Here is a 27,714-nt window from a genome sequence, read left to right on the forward strand (position 1 = left end):
ATCCAAATAAAAATGGTCAGAAGATCTAAACAGATATTTGGGATTGACAGAATACTATATATAAAATAGATAGGTAACAAGGCATAGCAGGATAATCTGTAGTATAGCACAGGTATAGGTATAGTTATAGCACAGGGTAATCTACTCAATACTGTGTAATAACCTGTATGGGAAAAGAACCTGAAAAAGAATATACGTATGTATATGTATAGCTTATTTGTACACTGAAGCCAACACAACTTTGTAAGATAACTATACTGCAATAAAATTTATATTTGGAAAAAAGGAGGAGTTCCCCATGTAGCACAAAGGGATCAGCAGTGTCCTGGGAGCGCTGGCTCGTAGGTTCAATCCCCAGCCCAGCACAGTGGGTTGGGGATCCAGCATTGCTGCAGCTGTGGCTTAGGCTCCAACTGAAGCTCGATCTGATCCCTGGCCAGGGAACTCCACATGCTGTGGGGCGGCCAAAAAAGAAAAACAAAACAAAACTAATGCAAACATCTATAAGGATAGAGGAGATGGAGTTCCATGTAGTTCAGTGGGTTCAGTATCCAGCATTGTCACTGCAGTGGCTTGAGTCACTGCTGTGGCTCGGGTTTGATCCCTGGCCTGGGAACTTCCATGTGTTGTGGGTGGGGCCAAAAAGAAGAACAGAGGGGAAATAAAACTACAAAGATAAGGCCAGTACTGAAAAAAGAAGCTGTACCTTTTTGATGACCTTCAATTTCATTTAAAAATATGTGACTTCATACTTGGCCCAACCTCTTTCCATCTTTCCCCCAACTCTATCGCCCTCTATTGCTCGGATTGTCTCATTGCGGTTCAAATATGATTAAGGGAAAAGTATTACATATTTGCCACCCGGTCCCTGACTTTAGTTATCTACATTACTCTCACCAAGCTCTGCTCTGTTTTTGGCTCTGTGACCAACACAAGGGACACAGAGCTCAGAGTCTGGTGAAGGACACAGTCTTTCATGCCTTTTGGGGCTTGATAAGAAACAGTTCTAGAACAGGAATGACTCTGAGCTAGGTACTATGCTAAGCATAACTGCATACATGAAATTTTAGTCCTACCGACAGTCGTACCAGGGATCTGCATTTACAGGAAAGGAATCAAGCTCATAAATGTGATTGGTTCAAGGTCACAATTTAGTAAACATGGGACATGGATTCTTTTTTTTTTTTTTTGTCTTTTTGCCTTTTGTAGGGCCATTCCCTTGGCATATGGAGGTTCCCAGGTTAGGTGTCTAGTCGGAGCTGTAGCTGCCGGCCTACGCCAGAGCCACAGCAATGCAGGATCCGAGCCGCATCTGTGACCTATACCACAGCTCATGGCAATGCCAGACCTCAACACACTGAACAAGGCCAGGGAACGAACCTGCAACCTCATGGGTCCTAGTCAGATTCGTTAACCACTGAGCCACAACAGGAACTCCCAGGACATGGATTCTGACTAAGATCTGTCTGCTCTCTGAAGCCAGTCATTTCCTACTACATTAGATCAGAATAGACCAAGTGGAGTGAACACTGAAGTGAGAGCATCTAAATCTATTTTAGGAGTGTATGGCTGTTGCTTCCGGGAAGACTTCACAGAGAAGATCTCTGATTTGGGAAGAGTAGTCCAAGTGTCAAGAGCACTAGTAAACGGACACAAATCTGGGACCTATCCAGAGAACAGAAAGTTGGGTGAGGTATGCGGGAGAAGAGGCAGGAGATAAGGCTAGAGTCAGATTGCATTTGGAGGGTCTTGGAGACCAGGCAAAGAGAGGTGATCTCAAAATCAAAGGTTGGGGCTTCTCTATATGAGAGATGTACTAAAGGATCTCCCAAGGTGATCAGGTGTTTAAGAAACCACTAGTAAATGTGGAATGACAACTGGAATGTGTTAACCTATGAAAGATGTGTTATGGACTTGAGTGTAAAATCATTTAAATCTTTAAAATAAAACTGGAATTTCGAAGACGTTTCCCAGGTTCAGCAAGCTACTCTCTAACAAGGACGTGGTTGGAAGTGGTCCATTCTCTGATGCCCTTAAGGATAGGTTAATAGTGGAGCCATTTGGAAGCAATGCTAGAGGTGCTGGGAAACCAAGGACTTGAGCTCCCCTCAGGGACATAGGCGAGGGCTGGCTGGGACTCAAAGAGAAAGAGGAACTGACTGTCTTTGGAGAGCGTTCAGTCTAGGCTTTATGGAACTGATGATTCTAAGAAGAAAAAGCAAAAACCAGCTTAAGTTCCTCTTTTCTTTCCCATATCCTTGACTTTTCCTTTTGTAGTTCATTCTTTTATTAAAAAAATATTCATTGCACAGCAAATCTCGTATTTCCTGTGTGACCTTTGGACAATTTACTCTCTGTACCTCAGTTTCTTTCCTCATCAGCAGAATGGGGGGAATAACTCCTACCCACAATGAGTGCCTTCATGAGAATTAAATGAGGAAATTCTTCAAATAGAATCTGAAACAAAGTTTAGCCCTGTTTAAGCATTAGCTATTATAACAGTATTATTACTGCTACTGTGATCCGGCTATCATCTTCCACAGCCATTCATTCCTTGGGTCACTCATGTTGGAGGCAGAAGGTGGGAATGGGAGGAAAAGAGAGATGAATCAGACTTTTCACTGCACTTGCAGCGACTTAAGAATATTGGTTTGTCCAGCTACAGCTGGCCCATAATGGGTGCTCAAAATACTTGCTGAATGGATAAACAAAAGCTTTCCTTCTAAACTGCAAGCCCTTTAATGGCAGGACCCATACTTCCTCGCTGTTGTATTACTAGCACCAAGCACTTGGTGAGGCATATGGTAGGCGCCTGGGCAACACCGAATTAACGAAAGAGCGGACAGATGGAGAGATAAATGACCAGAAGCGGAGAAGCATTAAAGCCACAAGACTGGCACAGTAAAGTGCTACAGAAAGACTGCTACCAGACCTGAAGAAAAGGTGAGACAGCCAAAGCCTAACAGCCAGAGGGCAGAGGAAAAGCCCAGGCTCCCGGCGCGCCAGGCTTTCAAGCCGCCGGAGGGAGCGGCGGACCTCGGCGGCAAGCCCCGCCTAAGCCCCGCCCCTCCGCCCGCTCACGTGACCTGGGCGGGCGTGCGGCGCGCGCTCGGGGCGGAGCCGCGGGGTGATTTTGACTGACCGAGGGAGAGCCATGGCGGGCCTCGTGGACTTCCAGGACGAGGAGCAGGTGAAGTCCTTTCTGGAGAACATGGAGGTGGAGTGCAATTACCAGTGCTATCAGGAGAAGGACCCGGACGGTGAGCGCCGCCAGCACGGCCTAGGTTCACGTGGGGGCTCCGGACGCAGGGGCGGGAGTTGGACGGGTCACGTGAGGGATCTCTGAGGGGATCTGGAAGGGGTCACCGGCCGGGGAGACGGGGTGTGTGGGACACAGACGGCCTTGTGGAGGGGCGGGGAGGGGTCGGTTGGCTTCCGCAAGGACTTGCTGGGCTCGCTGCGGGAGAATGCTCTGCCTGGAGGCCGGGCGGGAAGGAAAAGAAGCGTTTGGGCACGTGGAGGAGAGCCCCTGGGGCTACATCAGTGATCGGATAAAAAGCCGCGTCCTCATGGAGCTTACATTCTAGTGGGGGGTACTGGACAGTAAACACAGAGAAACACATGTGTAGCATGTTAGAAATTAATAAGTGCAGTGGGAAAAGAAGCTGGCTGAGAGGTACCAGAATTCAGGAAGGCAGTTTTAAATCGAGTGATTAGGGAGAATCGTGAGAGTGACATTTGAACAAAGTGTAGAAGGTAAAGGAGTTCCATGCCAGGCAGAGCTAGGCCCAGTGAAAAGGCTCAGAGAGGTGAGTGTGCTCAGTGTGTTCTGGGAACATGAGTTGACTTCCCTGTGTGGGCGATGTGCAGGAGAGGCCGCCCAGAGCAGCCAGTACCTTTGGAGTGGTTTTCTTCTTCCTACTTTTTTTTGGGGGGAGGGGGGCGGCTCGTCTGTGGCACACGGAAGTTCCAGGGCCGTGGGTTGAACCTCCACCACAGCAGTAACCAGAGCCACAGCGTGGCAGTGCTGGATCCTTAATCCACTGTGCCACCAGGGAACTCCTGCCTACTTTATTTTTATAAAAGAAAAAAAAAAAAAAAGGCACTGGGCCTGTCTTATAGTAGCTTGCAGTCTAGCTGCACGCTGTGGCATGAACCTGTAGTCCCAGGAGTTACTTTGGGAGGCTGAGGCTGGAGGATCCCTTGAGCCCAGGAGTTCTGGGCTACAGTGTGCCATGTGGATCAGATGTCCACACTAAGTTTGGGATCAATATGGTGACTTCCCAGGAATGGGAGACCACCGGGTTGCCTAAGGAGGAATGAACTGGCCCAGGTGGGACACAGAGCAGGTCAAGACTCCCATGCTGATCAACAGCTTGGAGTCTAGCTTGAAGCTGATCAACTACACAGAGTTGCTTTGCAGTGTGATGGCTTAAATCTTAAGAAGCCAGGGTTGTTCAGTAAGGCTAGTTCATGTCCTAAGTGTAGGGAGAAGGAGAATTCACAGGAGTGGAGTCACTGAGGAGCAGAATGGTTGGGAAGACATCTGGAAAATGTTGAGAGGAATAGGCAAGTAGTGCTGATTTAACAGAGCAGGAGAGAAAAAAATGCTGTTCTTGGGAAGGTTGAAGTTAGAATGTATTCAGAAATAAGATTAACGAGGAACCCTGGGACACAGTGCCAGTGCCTGGGGTAAGGCGTTTAGTCTTTATTCTGTAGGCAATGAATGGAGAGCCATATATGTTTTTGTACTCTGGAGATGAAGCAAGCAGTGAAGTAGGGAGTGTGGATGTTTAAGAAAGACTGGCTGTGGCACGTTAGGCGAGCCTGAGAGGATGCTGTGGTTAACATAACTGCTTCTGTAGTAGACTTCAAAATCATCATTTCTCACCTGGATTACTGAAATAACTTTCTAACTTGACTCTCCATCTGCACCCCCACTCCCTTAAATTCTGTTCTTTACTCACAAAAATGATATTGTATTGTATTTTTTTTTTGCTGCACCTGCAGCATATGGAAGGAAGTTCCTGGGCCAGGTATGGACGTTATGGATCCTGGGATGGAATCCAAGCTGCAGCTGTGATCTATGCCACAGCTGCAGCAATGGTGGATCCTTAATCCACTATGCTGGGCCGGGGTTCAAACCCGCATCTCAGCAGTGCCCTGAGCTGCGTTAGAGACAATGCCAGATCCTTAACCCCCTGTGCCATAGCGGGAACTTCTGGTAATTTAATATATTATTTTGCTATATTAAATGCTTATTACATTTTGGAATTACACAAATAACACTTCTGTTGTTATCAGTGTTGGAGTGTGTCCCCTCACACTTATCTTTCTCCATATTCATCCTGACACAGGCAAACATATATACTAGAGTGACCTTTTAAAAATGCAAATTGGGGACTTACCTAGTGGCTCAGTGGGTTAAGGATCTGGTGTTGTCACTGATGTGGCTAGGGTCACTTTTGTGACGTGGGTTCAGTCCCTGGCCTGGGAACTTCTGTATGCTATGGGTACCACTAAAAAAAAAATAAAAGCAAATAGATTCAATACCACTTGCCTTCTTTAAACCCAGTAGTTTGCCACTGACTTGAAATAAAATCCTAATTTCTTCCAATCTTCTACAAGGCCTTGTGATTGGTCCCTGCCTTCTCCTCCTCGTTTCCTGTCCCTTTCCTCTGGGTCCAGCCATATTATACTTGTGCCAAGCTTATTCCCTCTTTTGGGTTTTTTTATGTACTATTCCTTGTGCTGGAGACTTTTGGCCTCCTTTCCATTTCCTTGTCTTTAAACAGCTAGTTCTTTTCTTTCTTTTTCCTTTTTTTTGCCTTTTTTTTTTAGAGCCGCACCTGTGGCATATGGAAGATTCCCAGGCTAGGGGTACAATTGGAGCTATAGCTGCTGGCCTACGCCACAGCCACAGCAACAAGGGATCCGAGCCACATCTGCAACCTACACCACAGCTCACAGCAACACTGGATCCATAACCCACTGAGCAAGGCCAGGGCTCGAACCTGCATCCTCATGGATACTAGTCAGATTCATTTCCACTGAAACTCCCCAGCTAGTTCATTTTTGTTCCCTCTCAGCTCATACCTCACAATCCTCAGTGAGGCCCTCCCTGATCACTGGTGTGTGTTAACCATTCCCCCACCATGCACAGCAAACCCATCTTATCATCCTGTTTTACTTCACACATAATACTTATTACTGTCTTAATGCATCTTGTTCACCGATTATTGTATTCCCTCCTCTAGAATTTTTAGGAGGGCAAGTGACTGTATTCCCAGCAACTAAAGCAGTGTCTTGTACATTGATGCAAGCAGATGCTCAGATGTTCATTGAGTGGAAATGAACACGAGATAGACGTTATTGTAGGTGAAGAAAAAGGGCAGAGGAAAGAGATAGTAAGGAGAGGCTTTCTGGACTGCCAAGGAAAGGGAGTCTATAACTCACTTGGTAGCTGCCATTTTGATTCTTTCTTTGGTCTTCACGTATCCAGGCTGACCAAGGATTAAGATATGGTCATCAAAGTACCCCTGTCTTGCTGCTATAAAGACCACCCTATGGGCTCTGTTGGTTTTCAGTGTTTTACTGCTGAACTTTGCAAGAAGTTCCAAAATTAGCAAAGTTTCAATCATGAAAGTGAGTGGATCTTTGGGCCTTATTGGCAGGGAGCAGAAGGGTGCTACCAGAAGGACTGGTGAGTGGTGGACTCAGTGTAGGGGCCAAGGTCTCTCCCTTCTGTATATTCTTCAGTTCCAGCCTAAGGGTGGATATGCCATTTGTAGGAGTGGCTGAAAACTACCTGCATTCTTTGTGGTGAGGTCACCTTGCTGCCACACCTCAGGAGGAGAGAGACTGATCCTAAATAAAAGGCACATCTGGCCTGCCCCACCTGGACCTGCCCTGGTGCCCCAGACAGCTTTTGCCCTTTCCTCACAGGTTGCTATAGACTGGTGGACTATTTGGAAGGGATCCAGAAGAATTTTAACGAGGCTGCCAAGGTGCTGAAGTTCAACTGCGAAGAGAACAAACACAGTGATAGCTGCTACAAACTGGGGGCCTATTATGTGACTGGAAAAGGTAAGGGGGGAGCCCCTCCTTTCTTTGGTCCTTATCGTTGATGGTAGTGCTGATGTCACATCCTGAGGCTTGTACTGCGCCCCCTTTGCAGAAGGCTCCTCGCAGGCATGGGGAAGGCATGTTTTGGGAAAATCTGACATCAAGAGTTTAGCAAAGTGGTGGGGGAAAGAGTACAACCTTTCAGGTTAAACAGACCTTAGTGAATCTCTTTGCAAGTAGTGGCACCTTGAGCCGGTCATGTTAACGCTGGGTCTCAGTTATATCACCTGTAAAATGGAGGAAAAAAAATAGTACTTGCTTCACAGGGTTGATTTGAGGATGAAATAGGATAATGTAAGTCAAGGCACGAGCACGTGCCTGGCATAGAGGAAGGGGGCCAATAATCACTTCCTTTCCATCTGTCTTTTCTCCTCATGCGTTTGAGGAGAATTGCAGTTGGTAACGAGTAGTGTTTGAGTTGGCTGTTGCTTAATAACAAATTATCCCAACAAACCTATTATTTCACAAAGTTTTTGTGGGTCAGGAATTTGGGGATGGCTGGGCTGTGTGCCTCAGGGTCTCTCAGTGAGGTTGCAGTCAAGATGCTAACCAGGGAGCCAGGGCCGTAGTTATTCGAAGGCTTGACTGGAGCTGGAGTTCCCAATTCTAAGCTGGCACACTCACATGGCTGTTGGTGAAGGCTTCTGTTCCTTGCTGGTTGTTGTCAGGAGACCTCAGAGTCTGTGACATGGATTTCTCCATGGGCTGCTTGTATGTCCTCATGACCTGGCATCTGGTTTTCTCCAGAGTAAGTGATCTGAAAGAGAGAGCAAGATGGAATCCATAGTGTCTTTGATAACCTACCCTTGAAAGTCACACACTTTGCATTTCTATCACATTATATTTGTCAGAAGTGAGTCAGTAAGTTTAGTGTACACTAATTGGAGAAAACTTAAATTCCTCCTCTTGAAGGAAGAAATATGGAGAATGTATGGGCAGAGAGTTACTTGACGATCTAGTGGTTAGGACTTGGTGTTTTCATTGCTGCAGCTCAGGTTCAGTCCCTGGTCTGGGAACAGAGATCCCAGATCAAGCTACTGCATGCTGTGGCAAAAAAAAAAAAAAAAAAAAAAGGCTTTATGGGCATATTTTAAAACTATCACAAATAGGGAATTTGATCTTCAACAGGCAGCTCCTTTTTTCCTCACTAAACCATTCTTCCCTTGTTCGGAAGGCCCAGAGATGCCTGGATAGAAGGTGTTCAGTTGGGAGTTCCCGTCATGGCGCAGTGCTTAACGAATCCGACTAGGAACTATGAGGTTACGGGTTCGGTCCCTGCCCTTGCTCAGTGGGTTGACGATCCGGCGTTGCCGTGAGCTGTGGTGTAGGTTGCAGATGCGGCTCGGATCCCGCGTTGCTGTGGCTCTGGCGTAGGCCAGCGGCTACAGCTCCGATTCAACCCCTAGCCTGGGAACCTCCATATGCCGCGGGAGCAGCCCAGAGAAATAGCAAAAAGATTAAAAAAAAAAAAAAAAAAAGGTGTTCAGTGCAAGTTTGAGGAAGAGGTGGTCTTTTTAAATCTCTGGAGCTGTGTGGGCTATTTCTGCCTTCACAAGGGACATGGGGTCTGTGAAAGTATCTAATTCGAAGAAAGTTTAGCATTAACAAGAATATCAAGTTCCCTTGCTGGAGCAGAGGGGCATTTCTTTGACCTAGCAATTCTCCTACTGTCTTTTCCTAAGGAAATAACTGGAAATGTAAATAAAGATTATATGTAAAGATACTCACCCCAGCATTATCTAGCAAAATTTTCTTGTTTTTCCTTTCCTTTCCTTTTCTCTTCTTTTTCCTTTTCTTTTCTCTTTTCGGCTGCCCATGCGCTGTGTGAAAGTTCCCAGGCCAGGGATTGAATCCAAGCCATAGCTGTGGAAACACCAGATCATTAACTTACTGTGCTGGGCTGAGGATCAAACTGATACCACCATATAGACAAGCTAGATCATTAACCTACTGCGCCACAGTGGGAACTCCAAAATTTTATTTTCATTAATTTGTAAGTAATACATAACTTTGTTATATTTATTGTCTTTTAAAAAAACCTGTATGCTGGAGTTCCCTGGTGGCTCAGTGAGTTAAGGATCTGGCATTGTTACTGCTGTGGCTCTGGTACCTGTGGTGTCTCGGATTCAATCCCTAGTCCAGGAACCTCCTCATGTTGCAGGTACATCCCCCCAAAAAAGAAAAAACCTATGTGCCAACAGTAGAAGTTAAGTTAAATGATGTTACTTCCATCAGCTGGAATGTTAATTAGCCCATTAAATGTTTCAGAAAAAGTTGATGATATAATTCAATAAAAAAGCCTTAGCACAAAATTATATATGAACAAAAATATTCCCAGCTGTTTAGTCTCTGGATTTGTGTCTTGGTAAAGTTTAGGGTTCCTTTTGCTTTTATATCATATTTTCCTGTTTTCTCCACAAGGTCTTTTGAGTTCCTTCTTTTTTAAAAATTTTTAATTTTTTTTATTTTTAGGACCACACCTGTGGCATATGGAAGTTCCCAGGCTAGGGGTCAAAACTGAGCAGCCTGTACCACAGCAGTGCTAGATCTGAGGCGCGTCCCAGACCTACCCTGCTGCTCCTGGCAACACCGGGTCCTTTACGCACTGAGCGAGGCCAGGGATCAAACCCGCATCCTCATGGATACTAGTCAGGTTCGTTACTGCTGATTCAGTGGGAACTCCGAGTTCCTTCTTGAATTAGAGTGAATGAGAGAAGTTGTGAAATTATTTTCCCTACTCTTACTAGGCAAACTTATGTGATTAATGATTGTGCACTGAAACTTTTTCTTTTTTTCTTTTTTTTGCTTAAGTGCTCCTTTGTTTAGCAGACTTTTAGTGTTTACTGTGTACAGTGAAGCAAAGATTAGATATGGACCAGTGTCAGGGAAGGAATTTTTTTTTCACTCTCTCCCTGGGAAAGAAATTTTTATACTAATACCTGTTAACCTGAAAGGGTTTGATAAGTATCTTCAAAGAGAGACATATAAAGTACTTGAGGGGTTCAGTTCTGGGGCATATCATCAAAAGGAAGTGCTGTCATAGAGGAGGAAGCATTGGAACTGGTTCTTAAAGAACAGGGCAGACTTTATTTAGTGGAGGTAGAATAGTTGTGTCTCCAGCAGAGAGAAGGTGAGTAGGTGAAGGAACACAGAGTGTCTAGAGAACAGTACTTAGTCCTCTGTTAAGCTGACCTTAAATAATTTCTCCAGGTCCAGTGTGATTACTGGATATCCCATTAGCCGATCTTTGCTACTCAAATCCTTTTGAATTGTTGTTTAGCAGACCTTGGGCCATGCCATACTAAAAGCCAATACTGTTTTTTTTTTTTTTGGTCTCTTTGTCTTTTTGGGGCTGCACCTGCAGCATATGAAGTTTCCCAGGCTAGGTGTCGAATCGGAACTGTAGCCACTGGCCTACACCACAGTCACAGTAACGTGGGATCCTTAACCCACTGAGCAAGGCCAGGGATCTAACCTGCAACCTCATGGTTCCCAGTCAGATTCGTTAACCACTGAGCCATGACAGGAACTCCTAAAAGCCAATACTTTTGACTTCTCCTGCCCAGTTCTGAGCCAGAGAATTTGCCCTCTCTTCTGAAAACATAGCCAGTGTCCTTTCTTGACAAAAACTGGCTAATAACTCTCCTTTTATCAAGGATAGCTTGGGGCAGGGTGGAGAGTGGAAGGTCAAAGAATCTACTTTTTAGCCTGAGCATTAATTGACACTGTGGCATCGGACAAGGCATTTTCCTTCCCTGAGCTCCAAATATGTCAATGACAAAATCGGAGTAATAAGGTCAGCTCATACCTTATTCATAGGATTTTTCTGAGCATCAAATGACTGCTTTGTTAAATTGTAAAACATATTCTATCAATGTGAACAGATCTGGTTTGTATTGTTGCTGCAGAGGTTACTTTGGATTGGGCACACTTAGAGTGATCCAAGGAATATTTTGCCCAGTTTTTTTTTTTGCTTTTTAGGGCTGCACCCGTGGCATACAGAGGTTCCCAGGCTAGGGGTCGAATCGGAGCTTCAGCCGCTAGCATATACCACAGCCACAGAAACATCACATCGGAGCCGAGTCTGCAACTTATGCCACAGCTCACGGCAATGCTGAATCCTTAACCCATTGAGCGAGGCCAGGGATCAAACTCGAAACCTCATGGTTCCTAGTTGGATTCATTTCTGCTGTGCCACGATGGGAACTCCCTTGCCTAGATGTTTTCATATATGACATCAGCTTTGAACTATTTTTGTGAAGCCATCTGAATGTGTTATGAAAGGGGGAGTTCCCTCATGTCTCAGCAGGTTAAGAATCTGGCATTGTCACTGCTGTGGCTCTGGTTACAGCTGTGGCACAGGTTCTGTCCCTGACCTGGGGGACTTCTGCATGCCACAGGCACAGCCAAAAAAAAAAAAAAGTCTTATGAAAGGAAGTGGAAAGTAAGTCTGATATATCTCTTTGGTCAAATATTATGCAGCCAATGAAACATGTTAAGAAGGGTTCCTAATGGGGAGTGAAGAAAGTTTATGATTACATGTGAAAGTAAGACCAGACTATATAGAAAAGGTACTAAGAGGAAATACACCACAAATTAAATGATGGTCTCTAGGATGTGGCCCCAGTGGATGTTAATTAGTGATGATAATTGCAAACAAATCTTTATGTATAGTCAAAAAACCACTCTTGTGAATGCCAGGCTGCATATAGCTGACTGCTTACTGGAAAATTTGACTTGGAGATCTTACAGGCATCTCAAAACTTAACAAATCCAGCATGAAATTCTTAATTGTTTTCTTTTTCTCCCAGATTATTATACCCCTGTTATCTTCCAGTTTAGCAAGTGATATCTACCTAGTAGCTCCTGGCCATTTTATTTCAAATCTGTCCCATCTCTCCTTTTCTTGTTACCCAACTTATCCAAGCCACCCCTGTCTCCTGCTTCATTGTCCTTAGAAGATTAATAAAGGGCTCCAGTCTTCTTTCCATAAGTTGACTAAAATGAACTTTTAAGGATATAAGCCATGAATTCAATAAAATATATGAAGAAACGGTTTTCAGACATTAGAAGAATAGGCAGTGCAGCACTGTGACCCCTGAGAAAAGGCGGACACACAGGAGGATCCTGATACCTGATTACTTTGGCTTTCTGCCTGGATCCTTTCCAGACTAGGCACAGAGAAGTTGAGACCAGGTAGAGTATGATAGTCTTACTGACCTGATGAGCAGAAATCAGAGTGTCTGGCCACTGAGGCTGCTGGAGTTTATAGGACAGGATACCAGATAAGGAGCTGTACAGAGAAGGCACTCCAGATATCCACAGAGGGGTACTCTTAAGTCTTTGGCCCGGTGTTAAGCTGCACATGCATAGTGGGAAGCTCTGAGAGACCTTGCAGTGAAAAGCCCCTGGGGAGCTGTAGACTTAAAAGAGATTCCAGAGGTTTCACAGTGTTTGGAGTGGTTTGAATTCCACCAGCCAAAGTGGAGCGATCTCCCTGAATACCACAGACATTCACCTGAGCCTCCAGAAAGGTTTCGAAACTGAGAAGCCTCAAAATGATTCACCGGGACAAAACTCAATAGTCTTGAATAGAGGGCGAAACCTTTATGTGATCTGAAGAGAAACCAGAGTATAACAGTCTTCACATGGCTACAACAAAACCCAGACTGAACAAAGTGTCATCTGCAGTATCTAGCATAAAATTAGAAATTACTAAACTGAAAAAAGCGGTCAATAGAAACAAAGTCGGATGTGACAGGGATATTGGAATGAACAGTCAAATATTTTTAAACAAGTATAATAAATATGTTAAAAGGCTTAAATAAAAGGTGGACACAGAGAATGAACCAATGGGAAATCTCATTAGAAAAATTGAAACTTAGAAAGAACCAAATGAAATCCTGCAATTGAAAAACATATTTGAGGAGTTCCCATCATGGCTCAGTGGTTAACGAACCTGACTAGTTTCCATGAGGACTCAGGTTCCATCCCTGCCCTCACTCAGTGGGTTAAGGATCCGGCATTGCCATGAGCTGTGGTGTAGGTCGAAGATGCAGCTCGCATCCCACATTGCTTTGGCTGTGGTGTAGGCCAGCAGCTACAGCTCTGATTTGACCCCTAGTGAGGGAACCGCCATATGCCACGGGTATGGCCCTGAAAAGACAGAAGACCGAAAAAAAAAATTGAAATGAAAAAAATCACTGGACGGGGTTAACAGCAAATTGGACACTGCAGAAGGAAGCAGTCTTTTAATTTGAAAGATCAGTGAATGGAAGACAGGATTGTAGATATTATCGAAACTGAAGCACTGAGAGAAAAATAAAGAAAAGAAAAACAGAACCATGGAGCCTCAACGTGTGTAGTTCAGTATCTTTTAATCTAATATAACATGCATGAGAGTCCAGAGGGAAAAGAGATTGGGGCCAGAAAAAAATACTTGAAGAAATAACAGTATAAAACTTCCAAATTTTATGAAAAACATCACTCCATAGTCCATGAAGCTCAGTGAACCCAAACAGGATAACCAATCAAAATCACGCTTAGACACATTACCATTTTGCTGAAAGCTAGAGAGAAAGAGGACTTTTTTTTTTTTTTTTTTGCCTTTTAGGGTTGCACCCGAGGCATATTGAGGTTACCAGACTAGGGGTCGAATTGGAGCTGTAACCGCCAGCCTACATCACAGCCACAGCAGTGCAGGATCGAAACCACATCTTCGACCTGTACCACAGCTCATGGCAACACCGGATCCTTAACCCACTGAGTGTGGCAGGAGATGAAACCCAAAACCTCATGGTTCCTAGTGGGATTTTTCTGCTGTGCCATGATGGTAACTCCAAAGAGAAAATATTAAAAAGTCAGAGAAAATCACACGATGAGGGGAAACTTGGTGAGAATAACTACTGACTTCTCATCTGAAGCAACATAAGCCAGAAGACCAAAGAACAGTATCTCTTTTTTTGGCTGCACCTGTGACATGTGGAAATTCCTGGACCAGGAATCAAACCCACGCCATAGCAGTGACAATGCCAAATACTTAACCTGCTAGGCCACCAGGGAACTCAAAGAACAACATCTTTTAAATGTTGAAAGAAAAAAACTGTCAAATTTGAATTCTACTTTAGTAAAAATATATTTTTTATTTAAGATAAAAAAAAGTTCAGTTTTAGGAGTTCCCATCGTGGCTCAGTGGAAATGAATCTGATTAGTATCCTTGAGGATGAAGGTTTGATCCCTGGCCTTGCTCAGTGGGTTAAGAAGCTGGCGTTGCCCTGAGCTGTGGTGTAGGTCGCAGACGCAGCTGAGATCTAGCGTTGCTATGGCAGTGGTGTAGGTTAACAGCTACAGCTCCAATTAGACCCCTAGCCTGGTAACCTCCATGTGCTGTGAGTGCAGCCCTAAAAAGACACAAAAAAATTCAGTTTTAGGTAAAAGTCGAGCAAATGAGTTGCTGGCAGACCTACGTCACAAGAAAAGTTAGGAAAAATTGTTTGGGTTGAAGGAAAATGATAAAAGATGGGGGAGCTCCCGTCATGGCTCAGTGGTTAACAAACCTGACTAGCATCCATCGGGTTCGATCTCTGCCCTCGATTAGTGGGTTAAGGATCCAGTGTTGCTGTGAGCTGTGGCAGATGTGGCTCGGATCCCACATTGCTAGGCCAGCGGCTACAGCTCTGATTTGACCTCAGCCCTGGGAACCTCCATATGCCACAGGCGTGGCCCTCAAAAGACAAAAAAAAAAAAAAAACAAAAATGATAAAAGATGGAAATGAGGATCTATACGAAAGAAGAAGGCACACTAGAATATATGTGTAAATATGACTTCTTTCCTCGTTTCTTTTGCTTTTTTTGCTTTTGAGGGCCTCACCTGTGGCATATGGAAGTTCCTAGGCTAGGCGTCGAATTAGAGCTACAGCTGCCGGCCTACACCACAGCCACAGCCACACCAGATCCAAGCCTCGTCTGCAACCTATACCCCAGCTCATGGCTATAGGCCAAAAATTGAACCCTCGTCCTCATGGATACTAGTAGTGTTTGTTACCCCTGAGCCATGACGGGAATTTCTTTTTTCTCATTTCTTTTTTTTTTTTTTGTCTTTTTTGCTATTTCTTGGGCCACTCTCGTGGCATATGGAGATTCCCAGGCTAGGGGTCGAATCGGAGCTGTAGCCACTGGCCTACACCAGAGCCACAGCAACGCGGGATCCGAGCCACGTCTGCAACCTACACCACAGCTCACGGCAACGCCAGATCGTTAACCCACTGAGCAAGGGCAGGGACTGAACCCGCAACCTCATGGTTCCTAGTCGGATTCGTCAACCACTGCGCCACGACGGGAACTCCCTTTTCTCATTTCTTAATGTCTTTGAAGGACTGAAGGAAGGAATTCTCTTGTGGCTCAGTGGATTAAGGATCTGGCATCGTCACTGCAGCAGCTTGGGTCCCAGGTTTCATGCTATGGGAACTTCTGCATGCTATGGGTGCAGACCTGAAAAGCAAAAAAAAAAAGGGATATATATATATATATATATATTTTTTTTTTTTTTCACAAAAACTGTAAGAAAGGGGAAAAAGGAAGAAAAACATTTGGGACAAATGGGAAACAAACAAGATTGTAGACTTAAACCCAGCTCTATCAGTAATTGCATCAAATGTAAGTAAACGCTCCAGTAAAAGCATAGATTATCAGCTGGATATAAAAGCAAGACCTAACCATATACTGTTTAAATAGAAAGGGTGGGAAGAATACATTCTCAAAACCGAAAGAACTCAGAGGCTATAAAATCTTTTTTTTTTTTCCTATAAAAATCTATCTGATAACCAGTAGAGAATCAAGGAAAATAATTCAGGAATGGTGAATCTTTTATGAAAAGACTGGTGATGAACAGAATCCCATTTAGAAGGAATATTGGGCTAATTAGGGTTATTGATTAGAATGTAAATTATATAAACTTTTATGGTGGAAAAACACTACAGCATTTACTGAGTACTTACTGTATACCATTATGTAGCCAGGCTCTTTGTAGTAACACGTTTAAGTTTCAGAATATGAAGTAGATGCTGTTCTTATTTCACAGATGAGGAAAACCGAGGCTTTGTAGAGTTTAAGTAACGTGTCTAAGGCCACACTGCCAGCAAGTAAGGAGCAGGACTGGAGTCTAGGTTGTCTGGCGGCAGAGCCCAGGCTCCATGAACCACAGAGCTCTGCATCTCCCTGAGTTGAAATAACACATCTGATAAAAGCATGAGGCTGGGAAGAGAGGTGGGGAGAAGTGTGAGGTGACAGTGTCTTCACCTTCTATAGTTGTGACTCGATACTGTCTGAAATGTGGTTAAAAGAAAGAAAACCAGTGTCTCTAAATTTATAACAGAGTAATCTATAACTAGGGATTCATTTAGGAAATTTATCTGTTGAAATAGGCATTTGATATTTAGCAGTTTTCTTCAGTTTCGCTTCAGTTTGATTGTCTTAATGATAAATTGGAGTAAAATCCAAATTAGCTTTTTTATTTACACATAGGAGGTCTAAACCAGTTTTTTAAAGTACAGTTGACTCTTGAATAACAGGGGTTTGAACTACGCAGGTCCCCTTACACATGGGTTTTTTCAGTGATAAATACTGCAGTAGTACTGCACCACCCTCTGTTGAATCTGTGGCTGCAGAGAAACCACATTTAGCGAGGGCTGACTCTTAAATTATTCTCGGATTTTTGGCTATGTGGAGAGTGGGCGTCCCTAACTCCCACACTGTTCAAGGGTCAGCTGTGTTTCTGTCCAGCTGTCCATTCAGCCAGCCAACCTTTAATCTGCACGCATCCTACAAAGATGGATGGAATGGTGTTCTCTTCATGATAATGTTGGTTATTTCTAGGTGGTATATTTGGAGTGACTTCTTTAAAAACTAATGTCAAGATAGTTAATATGTTTCTCTTTTTGAGAATGGGGGGTTTGAAGTGTTCTATTTTAAAAAAGAAAAAATAAAAAGTGAGCCCTGTCAACATCTCTGCTTAAGATGACGCCTTAGCAGGTTCCCAGGACTTCCAGGATCAAGTACAAGGTCCTTAACAGATGCTTCAGACCCTGCATACTCGGGCCCCTGCCTGCCCCTCCAGCCTCCCTTCCTTACTGATTTCTGAGTTTAAGCACACAGGCTCTTTTTCTCTCTGTAGCCTATTCCTGCTGCCTTTTCTTTTCCTTCTCTCCCCGCCCCCCCATGTTTTCTTTTTTCCCATTATATCCTAGCTCAGACATCACTTCTTTGGGGGAAGCTTTCCTTGACCTCACTTCCTACTCTAGGCCCAGAGCCCTAAAACATTCTTACAGCATCCTATACTTTCTCTCCATATGCTTGTCACCCTTAATCATACATTTACTCATGTGGCTTTTTAATGCCTGTCTCATTAGACCACAAGATTCACTAGGACAGGGACAGTGTATGTTTGTTCCTCAGAACTTGGCATAATAGTTGGCAAATAATATAATCCAGTATATATTTAAATTAACAAACATTTAACAAGGTACTTATAAGACGCCATGATTTTGTTGTTATCTCCAGAGGGAGATATTATTATTTCACCTTCTTTTCCTATTTAGGCTTCCTTATTAGATACCACTTGAACAAAAGATTCCAAAAAAGCTGAAAGGTCTGTGTACTATACCAGGCCATCTTCCTTTCATGTTGCCTTAACTTAAAAGTATGTAAATTTTATTCAGAAATTGCTTCCTGGAGTTCTCATTGTGGCTCAGTGGTAACAAACCCAATGTAGGATCCATGAGGATGCCACGTTGATCCCTGACCCCTCTTGGTGGGTTAAGGATCTGGCATTGCTGTGAGCTGTGGTGTAGGTCACAGACTCGGCTTGGATCTGGTGTGGCTGTGGTGTAGGCCGGCGGCTGTGGCTCCGATTTGACCGCTAACCTGGGAACTTTCATATGCAGCGGGTGTGGCCCTAAAAAGCAAAAAAAAAAAAAAAAAAAAGGACATTGCTTCCTAACTTTGGCCTGAGACATTCACATTCTGCCCAGGCTTGGATTGACTTTTTTCCCTTCCTCCCAGGTGGACTAACCCAGGATCTGAAAGCTGCCTCCAGCTGCTTTCTGATGGCATGTGAGAAGCCAGGAAAGAAGTCTGTGGAGGCATGTCACAACGTTGGGCTCCTGGCACATGATGGACAGGTCAATGAGGATGGCCAGCCTGATCTGCCGAGGGCCAGAGACTACTATACAAGGGCCTGTGATGGCAACTATGCCTCCAGCTGCTTCAACCTCAGTACCATGTTCCTTCAGGGGGCCCCTGGCTTTCCCAAGGACATGGGCCTAGCATGTAAATACTCAATGAAAGCCTGTGACCTGGGCCATGTCTGGGCCTGTGCCAATGCCAGCCGCATGTACAGGCTAGGGGATGGTGTTGATAAGGACGAAGCTAAAGCTGAGGAGCTAAAAAATCGAGCCCGGCAGCTACACAAAGAACAGCAGAAAAGTGTCCAGCCTTTAACGTTTGGGTAGTGTAGCCACCCTGCTGTGCAACAGACAGCTTGAGGCTGGCACCTCCTATTTCTGATGCAGCCTTTGGAGGTCGACCTGCTGGAACAGAAAGACTTGGAACTTAATGGGCCTGGTTACACAGACACATTGCCCCAGAGTGTCACCTACTGACATATAGCCTGAAATATTTATTTCAATTGGGATTCCTTTATCTGGTGGTTTCTGTGAAGACATCCACATTTATGGAATCTTGGTTCTCAAGCTCTTGGAGTTCTGTGAAAAACAACTGCAAACTAGTGAGCCAGAGAGATTGTGGGGATGGAAAGGAGAGACAAAGAGCAGGACGTTGGAAAAATGAGCAGCCACAGGGCCTGAAGGAGTCAGACATCATCATCAACATTGTTTTAGTTTAGAGGGCTTGAAAATCAGAAAGTTTCTTTTTTTTTTTCCTTTTTCAGCTGCACCCATGGCGTGTGGACGTTCCTGGGTCAAGGATCAAATCCAAGCTGCAGCTACAGCTGCAACCTACACCATAGCTGCAGCAACACCAGATCCTGAACCCACAGTGCCACAGAGGGAGTTTCAGAAATCAGAAAGTATCTTGCTTTACATAATAGCAGGTTTAAGGAACTAAGAACAGTTAAATAGTATGACTGCCACCTTCTGACGTATATAACCACTGGTGTGGACTTCCTTTTTGCCTTTAGAGTCAGATCTTTCACCAGATTCAGAGATTGAGAGTTCTATGTGATGTAAAGACCATTATGCTTCAGGGTAGCTGAAGAGGATAAAACACGTCTGCCTTTAGTGGAGACATTCACACGTTAAAAGTTCGCATCCCCAAGCCACTCATCTGGCACTGCTTATTCCCAAGGTAACTTCAACTGGGGATTTATAAACAAGGGCTTTGTAGCCCATTTTGTTCTTACAAATAAACCATTTTGATTGATTAGTAGTTTATGGTATTAGTGTTCTCTCCAGATTCTGGGTTGGGTGGATATTATGTTCTTCATGGTGCCTTTTAAGAATGTTTGTTTTCTCTGTTATCTTCCTTACGTACACTAGGGGGCGAGCTTGTCGTTTTCCTGCTGATGACACGATCAGTAATTCTGTCACCACTTAATACTTTGGGGCTTTCAGTTTTGCAGCTGTCCTAGGAGGAAGGCTCGCTGTGTAGATGAAGGTACTTGTACGGACAGCCTGCAAGCTTCTCAAGTTGAGCGAAATCAGAGACTTTCCTAAGAGCAGAGAAGAAGTTTCAGAAGTGAGTTTATTTTTAAAATGTAAAGTAACTTTCATAGTGTTTAAGATAAACTGTGTAGACAGACCGCAAGAATATTAAAAAACCCTCAACATCGCGAATCAAAACCGCAACGAGATAACTACCTCACACCCATCAGGATGGCTGTTACCAAAAAGAAAAAAAAAAAGGCATGTATTGGAGATGATACGGAGAAATTAGAAGCCTTATCCATTGTTGGTGGGAATGTAAAATGGTGCAGCCACTGTGGAAAACCATATGGCAGTTCCTCAAAAAATTAAACAGGATTACCATATGGTCCAGTAATTCCACTTCAGGGTATATATCCAAAAGAATTAGTAACAGGGTCTCCAAGAAACATTTGTATACCCGTCTTCAAAGCAGCAATCACAAAAGCCGAAAGATGGAAACAACCCAAATGTTTATAAATGGATGAACAGATAAACATATGTTTATGTTCAAACATAAAAGGGAATGTTATTCAGCCTTGAAAGAAGGAAACTAAGAAATGGATGAACCTTGAAGACATTACGCTAAGTGAAATAAGTGTGATAAAAAGACAAATATTATATGATTTCACTTAGTTGTTTAAACGTCATAAGTACCTAATTCATAGACTGAAAGTAGGATGGTGGTTGCCGCATGGCAAGGGGAGGGGAGGAATGAGGAGTTGTTAATGAGTGTAGTGTTTAAATTTTGCAAGATGAAGTTCTAGAGATTAACCTACACAAAAATGTGAATATTCTTAACAATACTGAACTGTGGTTCTTTTTTTTTTTTTTAAATTGGTTGCATCCATGGCTTGCAGAAGTTCCTGGGCCAGGATTGAATCCATGCCACAGCAGGAACCCAAGCCATAGCAGTGACAACACAGGATCCTTACCCACTAAGCCACCGGGAAACACCCAAACTGTATTTTTAACATGAAGATGATAAATTTTATGTTAATGTGTATTTTACCAGAATTTAAAAAAACTAATTTTTTTTTGGTAAACAAATTTTGTAAAAATGCAAAACGATGGTTTTGGTTCTAAAAGTAATATGTTCTCATGAGATGCAGTTTGGAGCATGGAAGAAGAAACACTTAACCCTCACTGTCTTTTACCACCTATCAGCATATTTCGGCCCAAATATGCTGTTGTTTAACTGTTTTTTTAAGAATCACATCTTTTCAGTGGAATAATGGATTTTGTAATTTTGAAGAATTGGGTTAACTTGATTTTTGGTGGCAGATGTGCTGGGTTATTTTTTTATGGACCAGTTCCTGCCTGGGACCCGTGGTGCCAGCCTCCCTTGCATCACACACTTAGGTGGGGCTGGGAACGATGGAGTGAGCATGAACAGTCTCCAAATGTTATGCTTCACAAAGGCTGTTAAAATGCAGAGGATAGCAATACACTGTCCAGCAAGGTCCAAGGCCATTTCACATCTAGGTTGCCATGGGAAGAAATAGATTGTTAGAGCCAGAATGGCTGAGTTTCTCACTTTTGTGCAACCTTTGAGGCAAGGTTTGAAAAAGGGTTTTCACACTGTGGTCACAGTGAGCAGTATCATGACTCTGTCTTCTGGCCAGCGGGTAACAATTTTCCAATACTTTTTCTCTGTTCCAGGCTTGGGCTGGATGGTCTAATGGAGAAGGAGTTTCATAATTGACTAGTGGTTTGTGTTCTCACTAAGTCTCACGGTGCATTGCTTGGTGCTGTGAGAAAGAAAGGGAAGCAGGGGTCCCACAGTGGGAGGGGAAGGCAGGGGTGTCTAGAGCTTTGGGTTTTATCTTGTGGTCATGCGGAGTCACTGACAGGTTCGGAGCAGTAGAATGCAATGATCACGTTTGGAAATGAGCTCACCGTGGTGTGGAAAATGGATTAAAGAGCCGTATGTGGGAGTAGAAGAGTGGAGTCAAGCATGAGATTAAAAAACCCCCAGATTTCTTTAGCTTGGCCACTGAGGTGGACAGGGGGAGCCATTCCTATTGACTGGGAGCCTGAGTTCAAAGTGGGAACAAAAAAGTTCTTTTTAATTTAGAAATATTTTTACATTTTGTCAAAGTTTTATGAAATTGCCTAAAATATTTTGTGAAAGGCAACCTGGCAGAGGAAAAATGCATAGGCTTCAGATCCTGTGTATGTTGGCAACTCTGACTTAGTCAAAGAATAACAAGTATGAGTATTAAAGAATGAGAAGATACAAATTAAAAAATAATTTTATGTTTTTAAAAAGTATCAAGTATTCACTTTGGGGAAAAAATTCAAAACTTACTTGGCTTCTTGACATTCATATTGGAGTTTAGATCTCTTCTATTTTGAAATCTACATTAAGGCTGGGAGCACCAGACTTTTTCCATTTCTTAGGTCTAAATGTCTTAACAGCGTGCGGAAGTTCTCAGGCCAGGCATCGAACCCACAGCGCAGTAGCAACCCATGCCGCTGCAGTGACAATGCACGCAGCCACAAGAAAACACCAGGTCTAAAGGTTTTGACCTGCCTTCCAACCTGGGTTTTGCCTTTCGCTGACCGTGTGACCTTGGGCAAGTTACCCAACCTTCCAGGTCTCGATTTTGTCACCTCTCGTGTAGGGATAATAACTCCTTCTACTTGGGTTGTTGGGAAGATTAAATAGGAACTCCTATCATAGGATAACCATTTCTTGAAGAAGATTTTTAGGGGACCAGATTTTACAGTTAGATAGCTGTTTTCTCTCCAAGTGGCAGTGTTAGCTTGAGAGGCAGTCTGGCTTTTAAAATAGGCTGCCTTTGCTGTCACTGTTTTCACATCCAGGGGGCTGATGGGCCTCAGCACTCCGGGGGTTCACAGGGCATCAAACAGCTGCAGGAGGCAGGCCTGGTGAGGGGTGGGGGTGGGCCTGCCTCCTGCCTCCTGCCTCCTGCCTCTTCCCTTCTCCGCTGCCCCAGTGGGGAGAGAGTCACTGAGAAGACTTGCACCTGCTGGGGGCCCAGAGTGGAAACTATTCCCAGCTGGTGCCCCTCCCCAGGCTTGAGGAAGAGTGATTGTATTACAGTTTATAAATCAGGCTTCCCCACTGTCTCAAAGGGAAAGGCCAAAATTCTTTCCCTAACGTGTGTCTCCCCACCCCCATGGTACAGTCCGTCCTCTGTATTTAGCCCCATCTTCTTCCCAACAGGCTTTTGCAACAGGGAACTGCTTATAGATTCTGCACTCCACCCACCCCCCTCAAGTTACAAGAAAAACACCCAGGCTGCTTTTTACTGACATGCTTTTTGGTTTTCTGGTTCTGCTGTCTGGAATGCCTTTCTACCTTAAGTAGAATGCTTTTCATCTTTTAAGGTTCTAGAAGCATTCCCTTCACCCCCAGGCCAGGTTAGCAGCTTTCGCTGCCCTCTAGTGCCCCGAGTTTCCATCCATCACAGTGTGTTGTTTGTGTATTTATGCTCTCCACATCACACAAAACTCCTGAGTACCTTGAGAACAGCGGCCTGAGCCTGGGCATGTGCTAGGCCATCAGTGGCTGCTTGCTGAGATGAACAGCACAGAGTGGCATCTTGGCCTCAAGACAAATCATACCCAGGCCCCTGCACATCCAAGGACTGGTGTAAGCTGCAGGGCTGGACTGGTTTATTAAGAAAAGCTCCTAAAAAAAAAAAAAAAGTTTGGAGTTCCCGTCACGGCGCAGTGGTTAACGAATCCGACTAGGAACCATGAGGTTGTGGGTTCGGTCCCTGCCCTTGCTCAGTGGGTTAACGATCCGGCGTTGCTGTGGTGTAGGTTGCAGACGTGGCTCGGATCCCGCGTTGCTGTGGCTCTGGCGTAGGCCGGTGGCTACAGCTCCGATTCAACCCCTAGCCTGGGAACCTCCATATGCCGCGGGAGCGGCCCAAGAAATAGCAACAACAACAACAAAAGAAAAAAAAAAAAAAGAAAAGAAAAGCTCCTGTCGGAGTTGCTGTTGTGGCGCAGCAGAAAAGAATCTGACTAGGAACCAGGAGGTTTTGGGTTTGATCCCTGGCCTCGCTCAGTGGGTTAAGGATCCCACATTGTTGTGGCTCTGGCATAGGCTGATAGCAGTACTCCAATTGGACCCCTAGCCTGGGAACCTCCATATGCCTTGGGTGTGGCCCTAAAAAAAAAAAACGAAAACAAAACAAAAGCTCCTGTCTAAGCTGGAGCTGGCATATGAAAGGATCAGTACTCTTTCTTGGCTTCTATTTAGGAAGATGTCTTTTTATAAAAGGTGTTTTGAAACAATGAAAGAAGAACCTAACACCCTGGTACCCTAAAATACATTTCACTACAACTTAATGCCAACAAACCAATATTAATATCCACATGACTATAAATCACAAGCCCAAGTGTGCCACATTTTTTTTTCTTGGAATACTAAGAATATCTTGAGTTCCCGTTGTGGTACAGTGGAAATGAATCCGACTAGGAACCATGAGGTTGCGGGTTCAATCCCTGGCCTTGCTCAGTGGGTTAAGGATCCAGTGTTGCTGTGAGCTGTGGTGTAGGTTGCAGATGTAGCTCAGATCTGGCATTGCTGTGGCTGTAGTATACGCTGGCAGCTGTAGCTCCAATTGGACCCCTAGCCTGGGAACCTCCGTATGCCACGGGGTGTGGCCCTAAGAAGCAAAAAAAAAAAAAGGAATGTCTTGAAATTCTAAGAACTAATGGTCTTTGCTCATCGTTGTAATTACTTATTTTCATCTTTGTCTCCCCAGTTAATCTATGAGGTTCGAAAGACAGGCACCAAGAATTCTATCCTCTTTGAAATCCTGCAAAGACTTCTTGTCCCTTATAACAGTAAGGAAGTTGGGGGTAAAGGTGTGAGTGTAGCAAAAGCTGGGCACCCCATGAGGCATCTCCATTCAGTACCTCTGTAATTCATCATTCACTCAACCAACACTGAGAGTCCCCTGTTGGCCGGCCCTAGATTGGGCACTGGACACAGCTGAATCTGTCAGGTTGCCTGTCATTTCTGAGTTCACAGTCTTTTTTTTTTTTTTTTGCTTTTTAGGGCTGCACTTGCAGCATATGGAAGTTCCCAGGCCAGGGGTCTAATCTGAGCTACAGCTGCTGGCTTACATCACAGCCATAGCAATGCCAGATCAGAGCCAAGTCTGCAACCTACCCGGCAGCTCATGGCAACACCTGTTCCTCAACCCAAGGAGCAAGGCCAGGGATCGGACTTGCGTTCTCATAGATTCTCGTTGGGTTCATTAGCAGTGAGCTACAATGGGAACTCCATGAGCTCACAGTCTAAATAGTGATCATTTCCCAAGCATCTACTGTGTGGCAGAAGCTCTAATTCTCTCAACACCCTTCTAAGGCAGTTTTTATTCTCACTCTTTTTCAGACCTACTGAAGCCCAGATAGGGCAGTTTGTAAAGAGACATAGACCCAGCAAGTAGTACAGCTGGGATTAAAATTTAGTTCTGCCTGGCTCCTAATCCCTCTTTCCTCTGTCTAAGGCTGCCTGTCATCCAGATGTTGAAGATTCTTTGCAGTCTCTGGGAGATTCCCCAAATAGCACCCAAAGCCCTTCTGGGCACCCAGCAGATGCTTGTGAACATAGTTGAATGGCTGAGGTCAGCTTCAGGAGGACGTGTCTCCCGGCAGCACACGCTGTGCTTCAGGGTTCTCTCCAGCCTGGGCTGTGTGCAGGGCCCAGAACATGCTGAGGTCAGAGCTCACTGCGCACATGACCAGCTGAACTGCCTGGGCTGGGGCTCCCTGAGGGAACTTGAAACCTGGCTGCGTTCCATCAGCTCCAGGAATAGCAGCAGCTGACCCTACTCTCCCTGAGCCGGTGCGCTCCGATCAGGTTCCAGGAGGCCCCGGCAGGCTCTGGCTGTCAGTGGCAGCAAGCTTTGACCTTGAAGCTGCTCTGGGGTAGGGTAATAACAGCCACCTTTATTAAGGGCCTATCGTGTGCATAGCCCCTCCTAGAAGAGGGAAATTCCTTGGAGGGAGGTCTAGGGCGTATGGAGCCCATTTTACAGATGAAGAAATTGGGGCTCAGAGAGAGAGAACTTGCCTAAGGTTGCAGTGAATATGAACGGAGCAGGCCTTGAGCCTGGTATGCCCTTGCCAGTGACCTTGCTTCTGTGAGAATGGTACTCTGGAGACCTCAGAAGAGTCTTGGGCAGAGGCGACAAGTGACATCAGCTTTCAAAGAATTGTTATTCCTGCAAAGTGGGGCCCATGTGCTTAGAAACGCAGGATTTGAGAGCCAGCAGAGATCCCCATTCACTAGAGCCTATTTCCTCATCTGTAAAATGAGAATCACACACACACACACAGCAGGTGAATAAGCATAAGCATAGACTTTGGAGCCAGGCAGGATTAGAATCCTGGCTCTGGTGTTTCCTAATGATAAGACCTTGGACAAACCACACTCCAGCCTCTCTGAGCCTGTTTCCTCAGTCATCTGTTCCACACATAGCTTCTGAGCACCTACTGTGTGCCAGACATTGTTCTAGCAACTGGGGATACATCAGTGAAAAAAGAAGGCAAATAATCATAAAATTTTAAAAAGAAAAAAGCAGACAAAAATCACTACCTGTCAAGTTTGTGTTTAGAGTTCTAGAAAAATACCTCATAGGATTGTCATGGGGGTTAAAAGGAGGAATATACAGTGGGGTCATATATCTGGTAATATAATGCTGTCTGGAATATCAGTAGTCAGTTTAATGATATGATTATTCTAGTGTGAACTTGCCCGGTCAGTATTCAGTGAAAAAATATTTCATATGATACTGAATTCAACCATTTCATTTAATAGGTAAAGAAACTGACACCAGAGAGCGTGTGGAATGCCTCCGGTTGTCTAGCAAGGCAGTGGTAAGTTCCCAGTTCCTAGTCAGATGTTTGTACCACCACCTACTAAACCAGAGGGCTGTCTGACAGAGGGAGCCAAGGAGGGAGGGGGAGAGACGGCATCTTCCAGCCAGTGAGGTTCAAGGTCCGTTCAAATCTTGGTAGACTCCAGAACCCAAGTGGGCTCTAACCCTCTTGGTACCAAATGCTTCCTGTATTTCTCAGGTGTGCCAGGAGCTTCCCTGGCTCCAAAGGACACACGATAGGATGGGCTGTGGGGGTGGGGGGCATGGGGGTCATGAAGAGCTGAAGATGCAGGGCGCTGTTCCAGAGAGGCTTCATGGACGTGCCACCTATGTATTTGCACAGGGCCCCATACTCAGGTTAATGCTCTGCTATTACTGCCTTCAAATTCTTTTTTTTTTTTTTTGTCTTTTTAGGTCTGCACCGGCACATGGAAGTTCCCAGGCTAGGAGTCAATTCAGAGCTGCAGCTGCCAGCCTATACCACAGCCACAGCAACACCAGATCCGAGCTGCATCTGCGACCTACACCACAGCTCATGGCGACACCAGATCCTTAACCCACTGAGTGAGGCCAGGGATGGAACCCGCAACCTCACGATTCCTAGTTGGATTCGTTTCCACTGTGCCACAACGGGAACTCCACTGTCTTGAAATTCTTAATTTTTGAACAAGGGGCCTTGCATTTTCACTTTCATTCCATGATACTCCACACAGTTTGTAGTTCATTTGTATAGGTGCTGTGCTCTGGGGTGGGAGGCAGCCACCCCTAACCTGCAGTGGCCCTGGGACTTGTCAGAGACGTGTCAATCCTATGGGCCAATGGCTGAGTCACCAGCAGAACAAGAAGCCAGGCCAAGTCTCACCATAACAGGTCTGACCTGTGACTGCGAATCTCTTAAGAGGCTGTAACCAGGCAAAGGAAAGACCAGCTCTAAGGAGGTTCTAGGGGTAGAATAGGAAACCACAGAGAAGGGGCATGACCTGAGGGGCATTTCCGATCAGTGTGAGAAAGGCTTTTCTCAT

General features: G+C 44.7%; 1 protein-coding gene and 1 long non-coding RNA gene across 2 annotated transcripts in view; both read left to right on the forward strand.

Annotated features, from left to right (window-relative positions):
* Positions 1-3,087: 3,087 nt before the first annotated feature.
* Positions 3,088-19,566, forward strand: LOC125132174 (cytochrome c oxidase assembly factor 7). Its single transcript, XM_047789086.1, has 3 exons — positions 3,088-3,260; positions 6,946-7,086; positions 18,184-19,566. Exons 1-3 carry the CDS (start codon positions 3,155-3,157, stop codon positions 18,630-18,632), a joined length of 696 nt encoding a protein of 231 aa, XP_047645042.1. The 5' UTR covers positions 3,088-3,154; the 3' UTR covers positions 18,633-19,566.
* Positions 19,567-26,626: 7,060 nt separating this feature from the next.
* LOC125132177 (uncharacterized) overlaps positions 26,627-27,714 on the forward strand; it is a 35,849-nt gene continuing 34,761 nt past the window's right edge. Inside the window, exon 1 of the long non-coding RNA XR_007136157.1 lies at positions 26,627-26,690. This is a non-coding gene — a long non-coding RNA (uncharacterized LOC125132177). The remainder of the gene's footprint in view (positions 26,691-27,714) is intronic.

Source organism: Phacochoerus africanus, chromosome 8, assembly GCF_016906955.1.
Source record: "Phacochoerus africanus isolate WHEZ1 chromosome 8, ROS_Pafr_v1, whole genome shotgun sequence".
In the NCBI taxonomy this organism is placed as follows: domain Eukaryota; kingdom Metazoa; phylum Chordata; class Mammalia; order Artiodactyla; family Suidae; genus Phacochoerus; species Phacochoerus africanus.

Bases quoted from the DNA above. Each gene is read 5' to 3' on its own strand.
- LOC125132174 (XM_047789086.1), top strand. From the start codon at position 3,155: ATGGCGGGCCTCGTGGACTTCCAGGACGAGGAGCAGGTGAAGTCCTTT. The intron at 3,261-6,945 runs GTGAGCGCCGCC...CTTTCCTCACAG, and splicing joins TCAGGAGAAGGACCCGGACG to GTTGCTATAGACTGGTGGAC. The intron at 7,087-18,183 runs GTAAGGGGGGAG...CCTTCCTCCCAG, and splicing joins CTATTATGTGACTGGAAAAG to GTGGACTAACCCAGGATCTG.